At 43.4% G+C, this 19,583-nt stretch overlaps 1 protein-coding gene across 1 annotated transcript in view; it reads left to right on the plus strand.

Moving 5' to 3' along the window:
* Positions 1-19,583, plus strand: part of LRRC40 (leucine rich repeat containing 40) — a 354,024-nt gene that overhangs the window by 231,966 nt on the left and 102,475 nt on the right. The window contains exons 8-10 of the mRNA XM_085602291.1: positions 8,578-8,668; positions 8,763-8,814; positions 15,960-16,068. Coding sequence (XP_085458417.1) covers positions 8,578-8,668; positions 8,763-8,814; positions 15,960-16,068 — 252 coding nt within the window. The remainder of the gene's footprint in view (positions 1-8,577; positions 8,669-8,762; positions 8,815-15,959; positions 16,069-19,583) is intronic.

Raw genomic sequence — 19,583 nt, forward strand, 5'->3', positions numbered from 1 at the left:
TAAAGTACCTACTTGGTTACAGTGTCAGGGACCGAGAGTGTCGGGGCGCCTACCCAGTCGGAATAGAAGTTTGACATTAACCGTAACCGCATGGGAATGGCTACTTCCCTGGGGGAGGCCAGAGCATCACGCCAATCCTCGTCTTCTATAATTCCCAGGTCTGTTTCCCAGCACACTTTCAGTTTCTGCATTGGATCAGGACGGTTGTTGACAAGCTTTTTGTACGTGAGCGAGATTGTCTTGCAGTCCATGGGGTCTAATGGCAACCTATCCTCCAAGGGGGGATGGGTCAGGAAGAGGGGTCCCCTTAGGTAGGGCTGTCGAAATAGCATGTCTAATCTGTAGGTACCTAAATGCCTCTGATGGTGCTATTTGGAATTTTGTCTGGAGGTCACTAAATGAGGCCATCTTCCCCTTCTCCCACTGTGTAAATCCCGATTGTGTCCCATTTATCAAACCCAGGGCATTGACTGAGTCGACCCAACTTTTCAAACTCCCATAACGGTGTCGCCTTGGTTAGGCGGTTATACCACCCCAGCTTTCTCGTAACTTTGTGCCAAGTCTCCACCGCACGGGCAGTAGGGCCCGTTAACTGCAGTTTGCGGGGATTTGTGTATAGTGTCCTATTATAGTAACCCGTTCCCATAAGCCAACGGGATAAATAAGATTCTTACATTGGTCATTCAGCTTGCAGTTCACGTTTTTTGATGAAGATGACAAAGGGATAAGCATCCACAATGAGGATAAAGTGTTGTATTCAGTGCTATTTTCTGCAAGGAAGCCCATTATATTATGATAATCAATCTGTCTATGATAGAGACTATTGTCACCGCTGTGTATTAGGGGGAGATTTGAGTTTGTGCACACTCCCACTCTGCCATGTTGGATGTACTTTGGGAGGTCTGCGAACAGTCCATTTAGTGGGATTTAGCAGACAACGTGAGGTATTATGATTTTTCGAGCTACATTGATATCTGGTCAAGATCAGTCAAATCAAATAAACTTTGTCATAGAATGCCATAAAGTGCATAATAAAATGTCATCTCATCTTAAGATCAACAACGTAGTTTACAACTCTTAAAAGAGACAACAATTAGTTAGACTGCCAGTTCTGAACAATATGTACTATATCGGACATAATAATACCTAAATATCTAAAATCAGTTAAGATGAATACCGCCTCCTAATATACAATGCACCTCTAATAAAATCAATAACTGTGTAGAAATCAGGTCCACACTGGTAGGTATGATTCAGATGATTTATTCAGGTTAGTTACAGGATCAGTAGTACAGCCAGTGTAACGCCAGAGTTAAACCAGTGAAGAGCCAGAGAAGAGCCCTTAAAGAGCCCCACCAGGAGCAGCCAGCCAGGCGCTCAGCCCATCTCCAACTGTGTGTTTCACAGATCAACATTCCACATGACATCATCACCCAGTGTTCCACTGATGGAGAAGTAAATAGGAAGAAACACACTGTACCAAGATATAACATATCCTCCTTCCTTCCAAACAAATAACCGAACAAAGAAATAAAGAATCAGATAAAGAGCTCAGAAGAACCAAACTAAATAGAAGGATACAAGGGCGAACAGAACGAAGGTAGAAAAAGAGAAAACAAGCAAAGTTCTTAAGGAAACAGAAAACAAGCAAAGGTCTTAAAGAAACAAATAACCTAACTTGTTTCCCATCCTCCTTTCTACAAATGAGAAAAAAAACGTCAATGAGTACTCCCTCTGCACTCCAACTGGCCAGGTGGGTGTGCGAGAGAGCAATCACATCAGTAAGAACAACATGACAGAGAAGACGAAGAATGCGTAAGATTAATCATGCTTCCCTGTGATAGAATTAAAGATAACAAAACATTTTTTTAACAGCACTGGGTAAAACAACAAAGAAAGATCTTAGCACCCAGTGAACATGAAGTTAAAGCGCAAGGCGACTTACATTAACAGTAACGTGATGCGCAGGGCGGCTTACACACAAAGACATACATAATATGAAGCACAGGGCGGCTTATACTAACATGAAGCGCAGGGCGACTTATACACAACTATAACGTGAGGCGCAGGGCGGCTTACACACAAAACGCAAAACACATGAAGCGCTGGGCGGCTTATACATAGATATAACGTGAGGCGCAGGGCGGCTTATACACAGATACACGGGTGAGGCGCAGGGCAACTTATACACAACTATAACGTGAGGCGCAGGGCGGCTTACACACAAAACGCAAAACACATGAAGCGCAGGGCGGCTTATACATAGATATAACGTGAGGCGCAGGGCGGCTTATACACAGATACACGGGTGAGGCGCAGGGCGACTTATACACAACTATAACGTGAGGCGCAGGGCGGCTTACACACAAAACGCAAAACACATGAAACAATGTGACCTGTTAGATAATTAAATAACAGCAAAATAATAACAAAAGTAGGCATTTACAAAATACAAAAAACACCATAGGATGGATCTTGTGCACCATAAACAGATCTTCACCAAGACGTTCGCAGGTTTGTTCTGCAAAATGATACTCCTGGCCCTCGCAACACACGTGGACTGTGTGATCAAACGTGCGTACAGGTGGCTGGCTCCATTAAGAGGCATAGTGTACAAGACAGGCCCAAAAAACATATAACCTCCGACATACTTGAAACGGAGCGTCACATCAAAAGGATCCCACGACGATAATCCCTCAATTGCATCCACTGATGGAGAAGTAAATAGGAAGAAACACACTGTACCAAGATATAACAAACTGCAGTACATTTTTCAGCAGTGTTGAAGTGCTGCAGGAATTGGAAACCCAACCTGTGTAACAAAAAATTCATAAGGCACAGAACTGGAAAAAGAAAACTAATACGAGCAGACACAATGATCAAAAGAATGTTAAATGAATAGTGGATTGAACAGAACAATTGTCACAAGGATAAGGGGGAAGGTTGTCAGTCCATGTGCCTTGTTGCAGAGCTCAATAAAGAAATGTAATATGTTCAAACAAATCCTAGTGAAGTTTAATCCAAATTGACTGTTTTCTCCAAACAATAAATAAGACTCCAGCTTGAACGCAGGATCTAGTAAAAATATATCTCTGATGAAGGCATCCTTAGAGCGTCAGCTCTACGAGAGGCCTTGTGAAAGTCATAAAAACATGAGTTAATCCGAGGTAGTTCTAAGGATAAGCAGGTATTCTTGATATAGTTTAGCGAGGGAATCTCTTCCTCCTTTTCCAGGGCCATGCTATCTAAAATAATGCTTTTCATGAGGCTAAGGTCACCCGATTGACATTTAGCAAAAGTGGAAACTAACATCCAGTCAGTGCTGTTGAGTTATAAGCCAATTAACTACTCCCTGTTATCAGGCTTCAAAAAAGCAGCCCAACAAATTGTGTTTAATCATCTGAAGGTTATTCCTAAAAAACTCTTACATAGAACAGATGTTTCACAAAAATAATCATAAAATGTACTGAAATTATTCAAGTGTACAATGCATTTAAACTCCCATTCACGTTTAAGCTATGATGACCAACCAAATTAAGACCTATTTACGTGTGCTATCGCAGGAGTCTGCACCCGTGTGCTAATTTCTCTCTGAGAATCCCTAATATTTCATAACTTGGTAACACGCCAGCCAGCTTTGATAGATCTAATTGATACACAAAATTCTGTATTAAGGTCCGTCACAGATCATAAGTTCTGTGAGATAAGTTTTAACGTCTCATCTAATAAAAATAATTTAGTTCTTAATGTATTGTAAGTAGGACACAAATGTGGCAAAGGTTCGGTTTTATCAGTAGAGATGGGAATTTAACCATAAGCTTTTCACTGTCAACGTTGGTACATTTGCTCTTAAACCACTCAATTTGAAAGGTGCCAAATGAGAATTTAAAAAATGTTTCTACAGTATGATAAAACGATAACATCAAAATAGCTATTAGAAGAGGAGCTAGGTGCTGCCCGTGTCATATGGACTGCATTAGCCCAACTCTAATAAGCCTGCTCCCTTCAATTTTACTACTAGCATGTATTTGTTTCACACTGTCCAGTTTTGTTAAAAGAAGCTTAATTATGGAACAATCATGTTTTTTCCATCTTGACGATATCATTGATGGTATTCTCAAATATGCCAATTTCAGTGGTTAACTACACGAGGATGGAGCCTGCAATTTGACATTCACACTTGATTTAAGAAACAGAATTTCTGCCTTATTCGTTATACTAACTGTTGCGCAGGCCACAATTTCCCTTCTCCATGGATAAGCCATGGCCTCCACGCAACTGTAGGCCTCTAGGCTTTGTACCATACTACACCCTCTACGTTTAGTAATGAAGCAAAGCAACACGTATCTTTCAAGGAACCAAATCCCCTCTTATTCTTTAGGACGAGGGTAGTGGTATTTGTGTTAAAAAGTCTCCGACTCCGGTTTTCTGATAGAGACTTCTAACCGCAGATTCCTCACCCTTTGAGACTTCCCCAGGCATTACACTGGATGCAGAAATTCTTTAGCAGTACCACTGCGCACCAGCGGTCAAGTGTCAACACGCCCAGTGTGACTTGGGCGAGCCTATAAAGGCGCCACTCATGTGCGCTGCTGACATGTTCTTTTCTTTCAGCGCTAACAGACGCAGATCCAATGCTACCCCTTGTCTATTTGAAACCCCAAATTGTACTAAATTACAGGGTGCCAGGGAATATGTCACCTCTAAGTCTACATTCTTTAAACTCTGTTGGAAATGCTGCAAACAAATGTCTGTGACTGACCCACATTAGTTTGCTGTGGTGTCTCGTGTTGTATCACAACTTGAAGGCCTGCAGTGATTCTGCTTTGATGCACCCCAAGGCAATTCGATATCTGTAAACTAAGGTCGTTGTGGTTAAGCACTGCAAAACCCCATGCCAGATCTGTCCAGGTCTAAAGATAGCAGGGCCACACTCCAGAGTTCGCTCCTGTGACTGGTCTTCTTCATTATCCAAGTCCTCAGGTAACCCAAAAAGAAGCGCAAGGAGCTCAGGTGGGTCTCTTCTCTGTCCCACTGGTTTTGCTAACCCCGAAAAAGCACAAGCGGGTGCTTCCAGGTGCCTCCAGGTTGTGCTCTTCAAGTCAGTCCAATTCGCAACCAATTCTAGCCTTGGTCAAACGGCAACCACAGTTTTCGGGTCCGACAGCGACTCCAAGGCGAGTGGAGGAATTCCTAAATGCTATGCTGCATCTTTTTGACAGGTTATCAGCTCCTTCTGGCTTGCCTATGGGGCCCAAAGGAGCAGAGAGGCCTGCCATCTGGGATTCCACCAGTAGGTTTGCCCTTTGCGCTTGTTGGGCCCTTTGGATTTGCTATGGGGTCCGGGCCGACTTTGGAACCAGTTCACTCCCAAGCGCCGAAACCCGCTCCAGACTGAGATCCACTCTACTGTGCTATCTTATTTTGTTTAAATTTGTTTTAATTTTCTTTAACATAGTGAAACAGTGACCGGTTCAAGGAAACAATATTCTGTGGTGGTGCATGGGAAGCTAAAATGCCTTCATACTGATACTGGGGATGAGGTTAGTGGTGGGACACTTTGGCTGTGATGAATACAAACATTTTAAGTAATGCAGCATTCCTAACAACAAGAATGTTAATGAGACTATGTAACTGCCGTTTCTGGAGTCTCTGCTAGGTTAGGTCAGCGCACTGTTACAGAGGATATTGCTGTTTGAGCTATAACTAATTCCAGCATAGATAATGTATCACCCTTGTGTGTCCTGTGTGGTATTCTAAACGTGAGCTTCCAAACATTCTGGATGAGGTGTTCATGCAGTGAATACTGCAGAAAATACAGCAGAAGTGCACAATTGGGAGTCAGAACGGGCGGAGTGGAGGCAGCTCGGAAGAGGGTCCTGTTTGAGCGAAGCCATTAATTATTTGAATACATTTAAACTCCTGTTTGCTGAGGAAGCAATTTATCGCGTCCGGCTTAATTTTGTGTACACTGTTTTTCTCCATCGATCTAGCATCCTGCTTCTTGCATGAAAGACAAGTAAAGCTGACAATACGTCTAGTACACCAAACTGATTGACGCAGTTCAAAGAGATATGAGCCAGTGGGATTCTGAAAGTCGCGCTATTAGATTAGTTAAAAGCATAGCACCCAGCAAGGAATCTGAAGCGCTTGTTAGTTATTATGGAGTGGGCACTTAATGGTGGTAGCCATAGCATTAACTGCCACTGTTTGTGAATTTTGCAAGGTATTTTTGTTTCGGTGCATGTGACCGGAGTTGAGCCTTTGTTCCATGACTACCATTTACTTGTGCAGGGAAGATGGTAGGAGGCGGGTTCTAGAGTATATTTATCATTCTGCTGAGTGTCAGAGCTACGCAAACTCTTGTGCCAGGACAGCCACATCTGACATGTAGGATTGTGGGGGACCGTCTTCGCACAACCATTGGTGAGGCTCAGGGCTGAAAGTGAGGCTTGGAAACGATGCATTCCAAGCCTTGTGGAATAAAGGGAAGTTACAGAAACAAGAGAACGAGAAGCCCAGTGGAGAGAGCGCACACTAGAACACATCAGAGAGATTAATCTGGATAAACAAAAAGCACTCAAACAGTTTAAGAATAGACTGGTTGCACGCATAAGAAATATGTAAACACTCAAATGAAGCTGTAACACGCTGCCCGTGAAAGTAAATGGCATGCAGAATTGACACAAAAAAGTAGTCAAAGCACGAACGCGGATGAGGATAAGTAGTTAGGCCACGGGAAACTGATGAGAGACATGGAAGGGAGTTCAGCTTACATCCATTAGTAAATGAGAAAAGCAAACTGGCAAGCAGATGGACCAATCAGAAGTGAAGGTGGGATGCAAGTCCCTTTTAAAGACATATTATATACAATATATTTCACAAGCACAGCACAAGTTCTGTGCAGAAAAACATAAAAAGCCATTCTGACAGGCACCCCTGCCTACTTGGTTGGCGGATCACCAAGTGTGATGGCTCTCTGCACAGCCACAGCAATATCAGACTAGAGATTAAGAAGTACAAAAAAGAGAAATTAAGGCAACGTCTTCAAGTGTGTGCCTAGGATCTGGAACTGCGTGGTTATGAACACACGCAACACACTCCATAACTCACAGCGCCTGCCATATTGTTACCAAGTTAAGTTTTTGTGTATCTTTGCTGTTCGCATATAGGTGTTTTACGCATGATGGATGCTGTTACGCTTATGTTGTGTGCATTCATAACCATAACTGTCGAACTTCACTAGTTTTAGTGTTTGAGCTAGAACCTCAAGCTTCTGTTTTTCAGTGAATTTCATTGTTTTTAATGATTTCCAGCACCTGCTTTGCATTGGCCTTTGGCCATGCAAGCCAGTTTTTGGCACAGGACCTGGCCCTTTTTGGGCTCTTTTATTCTCCCTGGATTTGTTTTAATTTTCTACACGTCTGGAAGCACAACAGCCCATTTTCTCAGGTTTGAGAGAAATATAATATGCATTATATGTGCAGATTGTAATCTGTTTATTGCTATTATTGAGTGATGGGAGGGGCATATTGACTCTTCACAAGGCCTGTGATTGCTGCGTCAAGGACTGTGACCCCCTGCTCAACCGAACCCAGCCTCTGTGCCCTACACAGAGCCAGGGAGAAGGCATGGCTTGGTGGCGAAGAAGCTGCAATTGAACGGCTGCAGACAGTTATGGCTCCTCCCACAAAAGTAACCTTCACCACAGTGATCACGAGGTAGCACTCCCACAGATATGGTGGGAGATTTGATGCATAGCTATAATTTTTGTAACAGCATGTTGGGTGTAATATTTGGCACAAGAGACTTTGAGGAAAGACCAGATAGTCACAGACTTAAATAGAAGGCCGATCACTAGATGCATAGTGTAGAATTGCTTGTCTAAATGCCATAGTTGCTAGTAATTTCCATATCCGTTCTGATTTGTTTGTGCAGTAGTGTGTGTTGCTAGATAAAAAAAAATGATCTTCCTCAAGTTAAAGCATGAGCTGAGCTGCGTAGTTAAACATTGAGTTAAGTGCTTCTAACCGCACACCTCTCCCCTGAGTAAGCTTTAACCTGGTTGTCTCTCTAAACTGAGTCAACTCGTAAACGAGTGCCCTCTCTGCTCAGTTTACAGAGGTCCTAGTAGGCACGGCATGAGTGTTAAAGGCCTCATTGCTGATGATTAGGACCTAGTAACCCCTGCTCGGTAACCATTCTTGACAGTTGGCTGCAAGTAATGATGATTATTGGATTCCCGCTCCAGTAGACACCTGTGAATCTCACTTTACCACAAACTGCACCCTGGCGCCCCTGAAATGGTCGTACAGTTACTTACCTAATGTAGATTAATACAGTTTGATATTCTACGTTTTTAGATAATTGTGTGTTCTAACACTATAAATCGAAAGTTTTGCAAACCTGTACCACTGCGAGTTTAAGTGCTTTTTTCTAGATCTGAGAGTAACCAATACTCTAAAGATTAAATACTTTTTTTTTACTATGTATTACATGCAATACATAGTTTAAAAAAAACGGAGTTTCTAACTGATGCTACAATGTTTCTCTGAAATGTTTTTTTCTTCTTCACAGCTTGCCTTCTGCTCTTGGAAACCTTCCTAATTTAAAATCCTTGTTGTTGGAGGGCAATCCCCTTAGAGGTATTCGAAGGGACATTTTTAACGTAAGCACGCAATATAAATATGATTTGCTTGCTGTGTTGTCAATTAATTTCTATATTGGATTACAGACTAAAATCATTGTTTTTACGCTTTCAGAAAGGAACACAAGAACTTCTGAAATATCTAAGAAGTAGAGTTCAGAGTGCAGGTACTCACATTTCAACTTTGTTTCTGCATTGAACTTGGTTTTACCAACGACCCTCCTCTGATTTATTTGTGCGACCGAAAAGTTATTCCATAACCCTGATCTCTCTTGTTTCTGTTCCACTGCTAGGAAACAGAAAATCAAGTAATTAACTGAATGAACATTATTTCCAAATTATAACCAAAAATTAATAGTCATATAAACACAGCGTAGTCTTACCACACATGAAAGTACTGTGAACAGTGTAATTGTGACTTGTGTGTTTAGTGAGATATACTACCTGTAACTCTTGAGTGGATGCATCACAGATCCATAAGGAGTGTATTCCAGTGAGTGGAATAATACTTGCCTTTGTTTCCTTAATGGAGTTTTGAGTTTTCATCAGGTTAGCTAGTCAGGACCGGAGGCTCAGAAATTGCTCGTTTAAAGCTTTTGAACCGCTAAGGATTCCATACTGTCAATTGGCTTAAAATAGAAATGTTTAAATGTGGACTCGGGCAACCGAACTACAGTTTTCAAAACCTCCTCTAAACAATCTGCTTAAAAGAATGTCTTATAGGTCATAGCACCCCTGGCGTAGAGAGCCTTATTATAGACAAGTCAATCACTTCTTCTTGCATCACCTATCTAACCCATCTAGAGATAGTTTGTGTTATAACTGCCTTGAAAGGGTTTTTGATTGCAATCAAAAACTTTGGTACCCTTGCAGGTCTGAGATCTTCAGTCATGTTCTCATAAACCTTAATGCATTGGGCAAATAGAGTTTGGGCGTAACTTTAAATTTTAGGTATGATACAGTCCTGGTGTTACTCTTCGAATGTCTAGAGATAGTAAAAGTGACTCCATATGAATAAACATCCAGCGTCTGATGTCCAGTGCTCTGATGTCCAATACTCTTCTACAGGTTACCCAGCATAACAGTATGGCTAACTTACAGGAAAGTTCCTTCCTGGATAAGAACATATTATGTTGCCCAGAGGGGAAGAGTTTAAGGACCTGATTGACATCCCACAAGCCTCAGTGCTTAGAAGCAGAGGGTAACAAAGTCATACTCTTCTAAGCAGTCAACACACTATAGGGTGTTATCCAAATGCTACGCCAACCACCATCGCATCTCCTGCTGAGATGGCTGATTTGAAAGAATTTACTGACCTTCAGGCATTCTCATAAGACACCAGTTCTGAAAGAAAATTTAGGACATGTAGAATGTCGGCCCCCATGGGATCGAAGCTGGTTCCAAACACCAAGAGGAACATTTGCTCCAGACAGATGGGTATTGCTTATCTACGCTATGTGACCATGTTCGTCTGATATGCCACCGGCAGACTGTTACATCTTTTTGCGCCACCATCGAAACTGAGACTTCTAAATATTTAAAATCAGTGCAGACCCCGATTCTGTGGTGTCACTGCAGACAATAAGGTTTTCCTTCTGTTTGGCTCCTAGCACATCTTTGGGGCTTCACGTAGTCTAATACATATAGTTTTTCTGGTCAGCGGAGAAGAGAGACACTCCACTCGGCACAGTTCCCACAGTCCTCTCTGGCAGTCGGAGGACCCTACCATGGATGAGTCCAAGCCACGGCCAAGTGGTGATACCTAGGCTGACGAACAGACAATCTTGCAGCTGGCGCCGCATCTAAATAAGCAAAGATAATTATATTACCATATACATGCGCCACATAACAAAACCTGAATTATCCAATTAACTTGCGTGCACAGTTAATATATATAAAGAGCACCAGGAGAAGTACTTAACTTACCAGCGGAGCTGCGAAGAGGAGGAGGATTGTTTGCAACACAATGTCATGGATTGCATCTTATATGATTGGTTGTTATTTGGATCATTGGTTATTCCCTTTGTTCATAGGAAATGTAATTGAGTAGTGCTGTTTTCATACGGCTGCTCTTGGAATAAAGCAGAGACAAAAATGCATAGTCTGAGCCTCTTGTCCTGACATAGAATTTCAACATGGCTAAAGAATGTGGAGGTTTTCTGCATGGGAAGCTGGTAGCAGAGCTGGCCCAGCAGCAAACCCTGCCTAGGCACAAGCAGGGTTTTCCACAAAGGGGATATAGGGCATGGTCAAAGATCAGGGCTTTCAACGAACTGCCACTGCTCATGGCTAAACGTTGTGGACAGTTGATAATGTGCCAAGAGACCCGTGAGCTACTGGATGCTGCACAGATGTCTTTAATCAGTCACTGTTGTTCTAGACACTTCCCATGAGTACATGGTAACATGCACACAACCCGTGATGTGTATGGCAAATTCTTGCTGCAAGAATGCCAGATTTTGTTTTCTTTGAGTGTAAGTAGTTTTACCCCTGTTTTGGCTCACTCTAAAAACGGGCACACAGTTAAAGTTTGTGAAGTCCTTTATCATAACTCATGCACACTAATGCTTGCAAAGGGTTATGCCAGCAATAATTTAGTTCAGTGTTCGCAGACATTCTAGTTGACGGAAAAAATATATACCCACAAGCGGACCTCCGTTGATCTGGAGGTTCTGGACTTCAATTTACATTGGGAGACTAGTAGACCAATCTCCTGGGTGCACTTAGGTCCACAAGAATCTTCTGCCAAGAGTCATGACTTGGCCCGCGGTGACTGAGAGGGCTTAACAGAGGAGGGATCTCCCCTCCAATTTAGGGGGATCTCCCATCTTGTGGCTTACCCTAGGTCTGACCCTAGGGGCACCAATCTGTCATGAGAAGTCTTGGGAACAAAGGGAAAGATGTTAGGGACGCCAGCTACACAAGTTGTGAGCGACTTTCATACTTGTACCCATTTGTTAGAACTCATTGAACTCCGTCATTGCAGGTAGCTCTTTGGTAGGTCAAGAGGCAAGTGTGTAGGAGATTTCCCGGCATATCAATCCAGGGTCAACTTGTTGGAAGTCATGCTTTATAGGATACCTAAGAAAGAACAAAAATGTTGTTCTTCTACAAATTTATGATCGTTGTATATGCCTCTCGAAATAGGTACCATTTTGCCATTGTCTTTCAGTATGGGCGTTTTCTGCATAGCTGCTTCAAGCATGCTCTGTACTTTGGTTGTTTCTTAATCCTGCCCTTTTTGTCAGTATAACAGCACATGGTAATTTAAGTGTTCCCAGTTTTGGCAGATAAGGAAACTTAAGTGCAGTTGAGTAACGTTAATCAGTTAGAAGATAATGCCATATGGTCAAGTTGAAGAGCCAGCATTTGTATTCTGGTCTCCTGGTTCTAGAGTTAACAAACATCTTGCTTTCTAAATGTTTGCTAGCACTATGAGTACAAACAAAAATTGATGTCAGAGAAAGATGATCAGCAGATTTGACTAAACCAAAGTCCTCCCTGGGTCTAACATCTAGAGGTGTGTTTGGCTCCACCCATATGGTGGAAGCCAGTAATACATGTTTTGATTGGGCAGAAGTTGTGTGTTTGTACAAAAAGGTTCCTGCCCTCCACACAGCTTGTATAATTTCGTTTATTCATCCAGCTCCCTGAGCCTAAACTTTCAGGGGCACACACAAGACATTGCTAAACTGTAAAAATATCTTAAATAACAAAATAATTATTTTTTTCTTTTGCAGTAGCTGTGAGAAAGTGCCATCTTTCTTGCATGGTATGCCCCCACTTTTTGCTGAATGTACTTTGACTGAGTGGGCCCTGGACTCCTGCCAATCAGGTGCCCAGGGCCTATGTTCCTTCCCTAAAAACCTCAAACCCAAATTGGCCAACACTGGCCACATGTCAGCCCCTGGTAAATGGTACCTTGGGTACCCAGGGCCTTGTGACCAGGGAAGGCCTCTAAGGGCTGCAGCACTCATTGTGCCACCCTTAGAGGCCCTGTACCCTAACACACACACACTGCCCTTGCAGGCTGAGTGTCTGGGTACAAGACAAAACAAAGAGTCGACATGGCACACATCCCTGTGTGCCATGCCCACCACCGACACTGCCCTGGCATACATCAGCCACCCCTCTAGCTGGGTGCCCTATGCCAGTGGTGTGGGCACAGGAGAATGAGCCCTGTGCCCCTATAGTACCCAGGTCCATTCCTGGGCACTGTAAGTGCGGTGCTGCCATTTAAGAGTACATGGTGCTGAGAGCTCGTCAAACACGAACTCCACAGCACCATAATGGCAACACTGAAGACTGAGAAGTTTGGTATCAAACTTATCAGCACATTAAACCCGCACTGATGCCAGTGTGGGATTTAATGTACAAAGCACCACAGAGGGCATCTTAGAGATGCCCCCTAAAACCTAACCTACAATCCACGTCTGGTCTGAGAGGCTGCCTAGGCTGCCACACAGCAGACATGTTGCTGGACCCCTGGGTAGGAGAGCCCCCGCTCTCCTGGGCCTGCAACAATGCACATCCTGGGCGAGGTGCTATGTCTCCTCCCCGAGGATGGACAGGGGGAAGCTTCAAAGGCATGCCGCCTCCGTGAGCTTCCCCAGGCCAATTGCTTCCCCCACTCTGGCGGGAAGCCTGGCCAGAAACCCCAAATAAGGACAGGGGATGTGCCAGCCTGCCAACCCCACCCCTCAGATGGGCGAGGCGAGGTGAAGCACATCTCCGGGCCCTCGCCATCTTGAAGATGGGAGGCCCTGCCCAATCAGGACTAGGCTACTGCCCCCTCCCACAGGAGAGTGGCAGAATAGGGGGTGTACCCACCCCAGGACAGGGACCCATTGGTCCCTGCCCTTTACCTACCTGTAACCACCCCTAAATCTAGTATTTAGCGGCACCCTGAACCCTCCTTCCTCAGATTCCCAAAAACAAAGAAGAGCAAGAAGAAAGAAGACCTGCCATGCAGCTGCTAAGAAGAGGAAGACACCAACTGCTTTGGCCCCAGCCCTACCGGCCTGTCGACCCTCGAACCTGCTCCTGCTACATCCCGGCACGTCTTGTGGCCAGCAACCTCACAAACCCCGGAGGACCTGCCTACCTTTTGTCTCTAAGCACCTGGGACTCCATGAGCAGAGGCTCTGCTCAAAACCAGCTTCTAACCCCTGGCATCAGCCCAGAACCGCGAACCCTGCACACTCTGCACCCGCCAAGCCTGGCCTGTGCCGGAGTGAACAAGGACCCCGAGGACGTCCCCCCGGTGATTGTGACCTCGAATCCGGCACCCAAGGACTCACCTCGTCGCTCCTGATGACGCCTGCAGCCTCAGAACCAGGTACCCCCCCCAACCGCGATCAACAGAGGCCCCCTGTGCCCAACTCCTGGGTACCCACCTATCTTCCAACTACCCAACTTACCTCTTGTAGTGGTGGTGGCACCTGAAGAATCTTCGTCCCCGAGCTTGCAGCCTTTTTTTCAACCAGGAGCTTTCCCATTGGAATCCATTGAGCGCTCGAAGGCTCAAAAGCACCCTGCACCCAGCCGCCCGAGTGGCCCTGGCAGTGTAACCCCTACACCTATCTACTTCCCCATTTGCCCTGAGCAAGTGACCAGGAGCCCAGCTCCCACAGCCGCATGGCCTGCTAGTCAGCAGCCACCAACCAAGGCCCTCCTGCCTCCCGTAGGATAACATTGGGCCTAACTCACTCTGCACCCGGCTGCCCCTGTGCCGCTGAGGGTGTAACAACTGTACTTACCTGACCTTGGGAGACCCCTGAGTCTGTGCCCAGAACCTTAACTCTGCCAGTCGAGTACTTACCCAAAAGCCGATAACCCAATTTTCATCCATAGGGTAACATTGACTGGTTTCTTCTGAAATTCCTTCTAAGTGTGGAGTTTCTAAAACTTAAAATATTCACCAAAAATCAACCGAGTAACGAAAATGAAAATACTCACCTGCTATTAGGAGATCTCCCAGTGCTGGATCTTGGTGCCCAGCACTGACCCTGAAAAATATTCACAACCGTACTTACCATTAACACAATTTTCTTCCATAGGAAATCATTGACTGTTTATCTGTGAAATTTCTTCTGTCGATTTTTGCAAACTACAAATATTCTTTAAAAATCGTACCAACAGTGAAAACGTAATTACTTACCTGTTTTAGATAGAGGTCCCAGTACTGAGTCTAGGAACCCAGTACTGGATTACAAAAGTAACGAGAACATACTATACCTGCAACTTGAATTTTCTCCCATAGGGGATCATTGACTGTTTTCTATGAAATTTCTACTGTCAACTTTTAAAATAGCAAAATATTGCCTAAAAATCACAACAGTAACTAAGTCGACTTTTACCACTTGTTTCTAAGAACTGTCCAAGGACTGAATCTAGGATCCAGTCCTGGAGTTACAAAAGTAATCCTGAAAGTAATCTATTGCAAATAACTTAAAACTTCCATTGAGCTCAATGCATTATTGTGTTTGAAATTGTGTTGCCTATTGCAACAACCTGTAACCAGTATTTACAGAAGTCAATTGCATATTGCAAAAGTATTTACCTAAAGCATCTCATTCTGAGAAAGTATATTTTAATACCTATTGTTGGTTCTAAAATAAAACACACATATATTTTTTTTATATAAACCATTGGCCTAGAGTTCAGTTATTGAGTGTGTGAGACCATTGCTGACTGAGTGTGTACAACAAATGCTTTACACTGTCCTCTGATACTGCCTTACTCCTCCAAGCTACCACTTTAGAGAGTATGGTTATATCTAACTTTAACCTCTGCCAAACCTCTGGGGACTGTGGACTCTGTACACACTGTACCTATTTGGGAACAGTATATACAGAGCCACTTTCTCACAGTAGCACAGATGCAAGGACGGCATTCGTTAATCTATGTGGATTTTTAGGTCTAGCTTGACAGTACAACGGTCACCAGCACTTTTAACCTAGACCAGTATTATTCTACAGTTCTTTGCTTCCTCACATATGCATGTTTACTCCCATGCTATTTACTTGTAATGTTTTACTTTGCCATGCAACATTCTTGTAAAGCCAGACCTATTGACATTGCCAATGCTTGTTGTTACGATGTTTGTCTTTACTGCTTTAGCTAGGGGCAGTTCAGTACCACTTTTTGTTTTGGGGACTTCACCGCTTGAGGTTTGGATTATGAAATTCTAGTTCCAGAGAACAGCTATGCAGTTATCAGTCTACATTTTATACTGGGATTTAGTAGATGGGAGACTTGTACAAGAGATGTTAAAATACATGCAACATTAACAGTTTTATCTTCATTACAGATCCTCCTACCGACAAACATGATGGATCTGTTGTCAATGCTATGACCCTGCCAAGTGAGTCCAGTGTCAACTTGCATGCCATAACTACGTTAAAAGCATTGGAATATAGGTATGAGTAGATAATTATTTTATTTGTTCATAATGAGACAATTCTTGAAAATGTTAAAAAAAAAAGGTTTTCACTATATATATGTGCAACATCAAAAGCAGTTAATCCAATTACCAAATAATGACTAACGTATTTTACTAAACATTAATCGGTGATTGAAAACGAAGTATGTGGATCATATTTCTACAAAGATAGAAGGGTAAAATGAACATGGGGTTTCTGGTTGGCCAATGTATGCAACCTGTCCATGCAGGAACCAGAATCCTAGTCAGGGTAAGTCCTATATATACCATAAATGAACCTGTACTCACTCTCTAGTAGCTTAGCACCGAGCAGGCAGGCTTAACTTAAGAGGCAATTTGTAAAGTATTTGTGCAACATTTATTACAGAAACAGTCGAAACATCATATAAAAATATATCACACCTGGTTACAAAAATAGAGTTAATTTATTGAACAAAACAAGACCAAAACAACAAAATCCAAGAACTATGACTTTTTTTAAAGAGTTATGACTTTTTAAATAATATCTGCAAATATAGTGCTTAACAGCAGAAAGCGCCAACCAGGACTATCTGGTTGTGCTTGACCGGGTGAATTCCATAAGTTCAGGCCAACCGCGATGGAGCGTGGGTCGGATACCTACCACCTTGTCCTACTGTAAAAGTACCTTGTTTCGCCGTCGACGGGGCAGAGGAGCAGAGGAGGCAATACATAGTCGTCGATCCCTCTGGATGTAAGCGATGTGGCAGTTCCAAGTCACTCGAAATGCATCAGCTTCTTGAGATGTAGGCGAAGCGTCGTCATCGAGCCACGCAGCCAGGGGTCCGATGTCTTTGTCCTCTGCAGCGATGCATCGGCTTTGTGTGTAGATGTGTCGGTTCCGACTGGAGCAATGACGATGATGCGTGGATGTTGATGGAACAGCACTGAAAACCCACTAAGGTGCCCAGAAGTTGATTGCCAACTGTGAGTCTTGCCCTGCCAAGTGGTGACAGAGTCCAGGTTCTGTAACAATGTTGTGCAAAGTATTTGATGTCCCTGAGACTTCAGAACAGGAAGCAAGCCCTTGTAGTCACTTTGGTTCCGGGGTGTAGAGATGCAGGTCCAGTCCTTCTCACTCCCTGGCAAGGATGGCAGCAGACAGCAGGAGTCCAGTAAAGTCCAGCAGAGTGACAGTCCATTCAGAAGCTCAGCAGTCCTCTTTCTTGGCAGAGTATTCTCCGGTCCAGAAGTGTACTGAGTTAGTGGTGTCAGGGGTCCAGTACTTGTATTCAGTTGTGCCTTTGAAGTGGGGGAGACTTTACAGAGAGGCCTTTGAAGTGCACAAAATCCCTGCCCCCTCCGGCTCCAGATTTAGTACAGGGGGTATGCAGCCCCTTGTGTGGGGACAAGCACAACCAATTCAGGTGCAAGTGTCGGCTCCTCTCTCACATCCTGCCCAGGATCACCCATCAGGATGTTGATGGCCCATCAGTCACACCTAAGCTCCCTTTGTTTGTGGCTGTCTGGAGGGAATGCACAAAGCCAAGCTGTCACCTACCCCAGGCAGAAGACACAGAATGGTTAAAGTAAGAAAAAAGTGGCATTTTCAAACTTGCATTTAAAATCCAACATTACAACAAGTTGTGATTTTTAAATTGTGCAGAGACACCAAATTTAAAATGTCTGTCTTTTTCCAATTCGAAATGACTTCTAAAATGTAATAAGGTAATCCCAATGTTAACTTATGGGAGGGATAGGCCTTTACAGTATTGAAATAATAATCTAATAGTTTTTCCAGGACATATAAAACATGAAAGTAAATGCCCTTCTTTGTAAATATACTGCACCCTGCCCTTGGGGCTATCTAGTGCCTACCTCCTGGTTCCTTATAGGTATTGGAATGGAGGTTTGGGCCTGGCAAGAGGTTTAACTTGGCAATTCGACTTGGCAGTTTAAAACTGCACACACTGGCTCTGCAATGGCCGGCCTGAGCCATGTTTGAAGGGTTACTGAAGTGGGTGGCACAATCAGTTCTGCAGGCCCACTAGTAGCATTTAATATGCCAGTTGCGGCGTGAAATCTTTTGATTCAAATCTATATTTTAATAAGTGTAACCATTTAATTTTTCTGAAATAGCCTTTCAGTTACAGGGCTGGAAGGTATACAAACATTCTTCATGAAACTAATCATTTGGTTCCGATAGATAATGCTCCTAGACCTACGCCCTTCAGCGCCTTCTCTTCTACCTTTTCCATGATTTCCATCCCTGGTGGTTGGGTGGGTGTGTGTGACCTTTTTTTCCCTAAGCTCTCATCATTGCTTTTCTTTCTCTTTTTGCCCACCCTTTTATCTACACTCTTGTGCCTTTCTCTATCTTGTATTTGTTTTTGTAATTTTGATTTATGTGCAATTTAAAGGAGCATACACACACAGTTTGGGACATACAGAAGGTGTCATTGTATTGATCGTCTGAAACAGCAGATTGTAATCGAACAGTATCAATAATAAGGGTAATACAAAAGTCAACAAAGAAAGGTCTCCCTTGTCTATAAAGTAGAACGTAAGTCATCATTAGCCAAATAATCAACAGTGCCACTAATGCAACCCTCAATTGCAGTCATGTCATAGCACCATCTAGACATCAGTCAATTTACAATCCCTCAATATTGGGCCCAGGACCCTCACACCCCTACTTGTTTTATCGGACATCTCCTAGCTTTGCATATCAAGTCCTCCAAAACACCCTGGATTCGTTGAGACCTTGTTACCATTTCATGATGCTCAGAGTAGTTGGAGTGTGCAAGGTTTAGGTTATGTTGCATTTGGCCACACTAAAGAATAATTTCTGATATCTCGACAGGTCGAGGCTATCTATCATATTTAATAGTGCAATACATGGCTTAAGTAAAATCTGGGAACTCAACACCTCCCAAAACCCCTTAAGGGCCCTGCAGTGCCAAATTGTGTATAGTCGAGCCCCCATATCCGTACAACACTTGAGGCATAGAGGTGAGTCACGTTTGGTACTCTGAGTCTGATTTGATACAGCGAAGGCTTTTGATCCAGTCGTCTGTGGCTAGTTAAAAGACATATATATGCAGGGTTTATTCGTAAATATAAAAAAACATGATTGCACTACTCTTGTATTTGTATTTTGTATGTATAATGCGCAGTGTGACCAAAAATGGTATCCTGGCGCTAGCTAAACCACTATGTAAGGGAGTCAACTGGAATAAGTCTAAAGAAGCAGAACATGACTATTAGAGAGAAAAGAGCCAGGTTTTCAAGGTCTTTCTAAGCACAAGCAGATCAGTATGGGATCTCAATGAGGCTGGCAGTGTATTCCATATCTGAGCTGCTCTTGCAGTAAAGGCTCGACCTCCCTGTCGAACTTTTTTAAATCTATATTCTTGAACATAGTTAGCTGTAGCTGATTGAAAGAGTCTGCCAGGGGGTATATTTCCTTAGTTTGGCTTGTAAAGGTTTTGGTCCTTTGTTGTGTAATGCCCTGTGTACAATACAGGGTGATTT

Source organism: Triturus cristatus, chromosome 4_2 (genome assembly GCF_964204655.1).
Source record: "Triturus cristatus chromosome 4_2, aTriCri1.1, whole genome shotgun sequence".
In the NCBI taxonomy this organism is placed as follows: domain Eukaryota; kingdom Metazoa; phylum Chordata; class Amphibia; order Caudata; family Salamandridae; genus Triturus; species Triturus cristatus.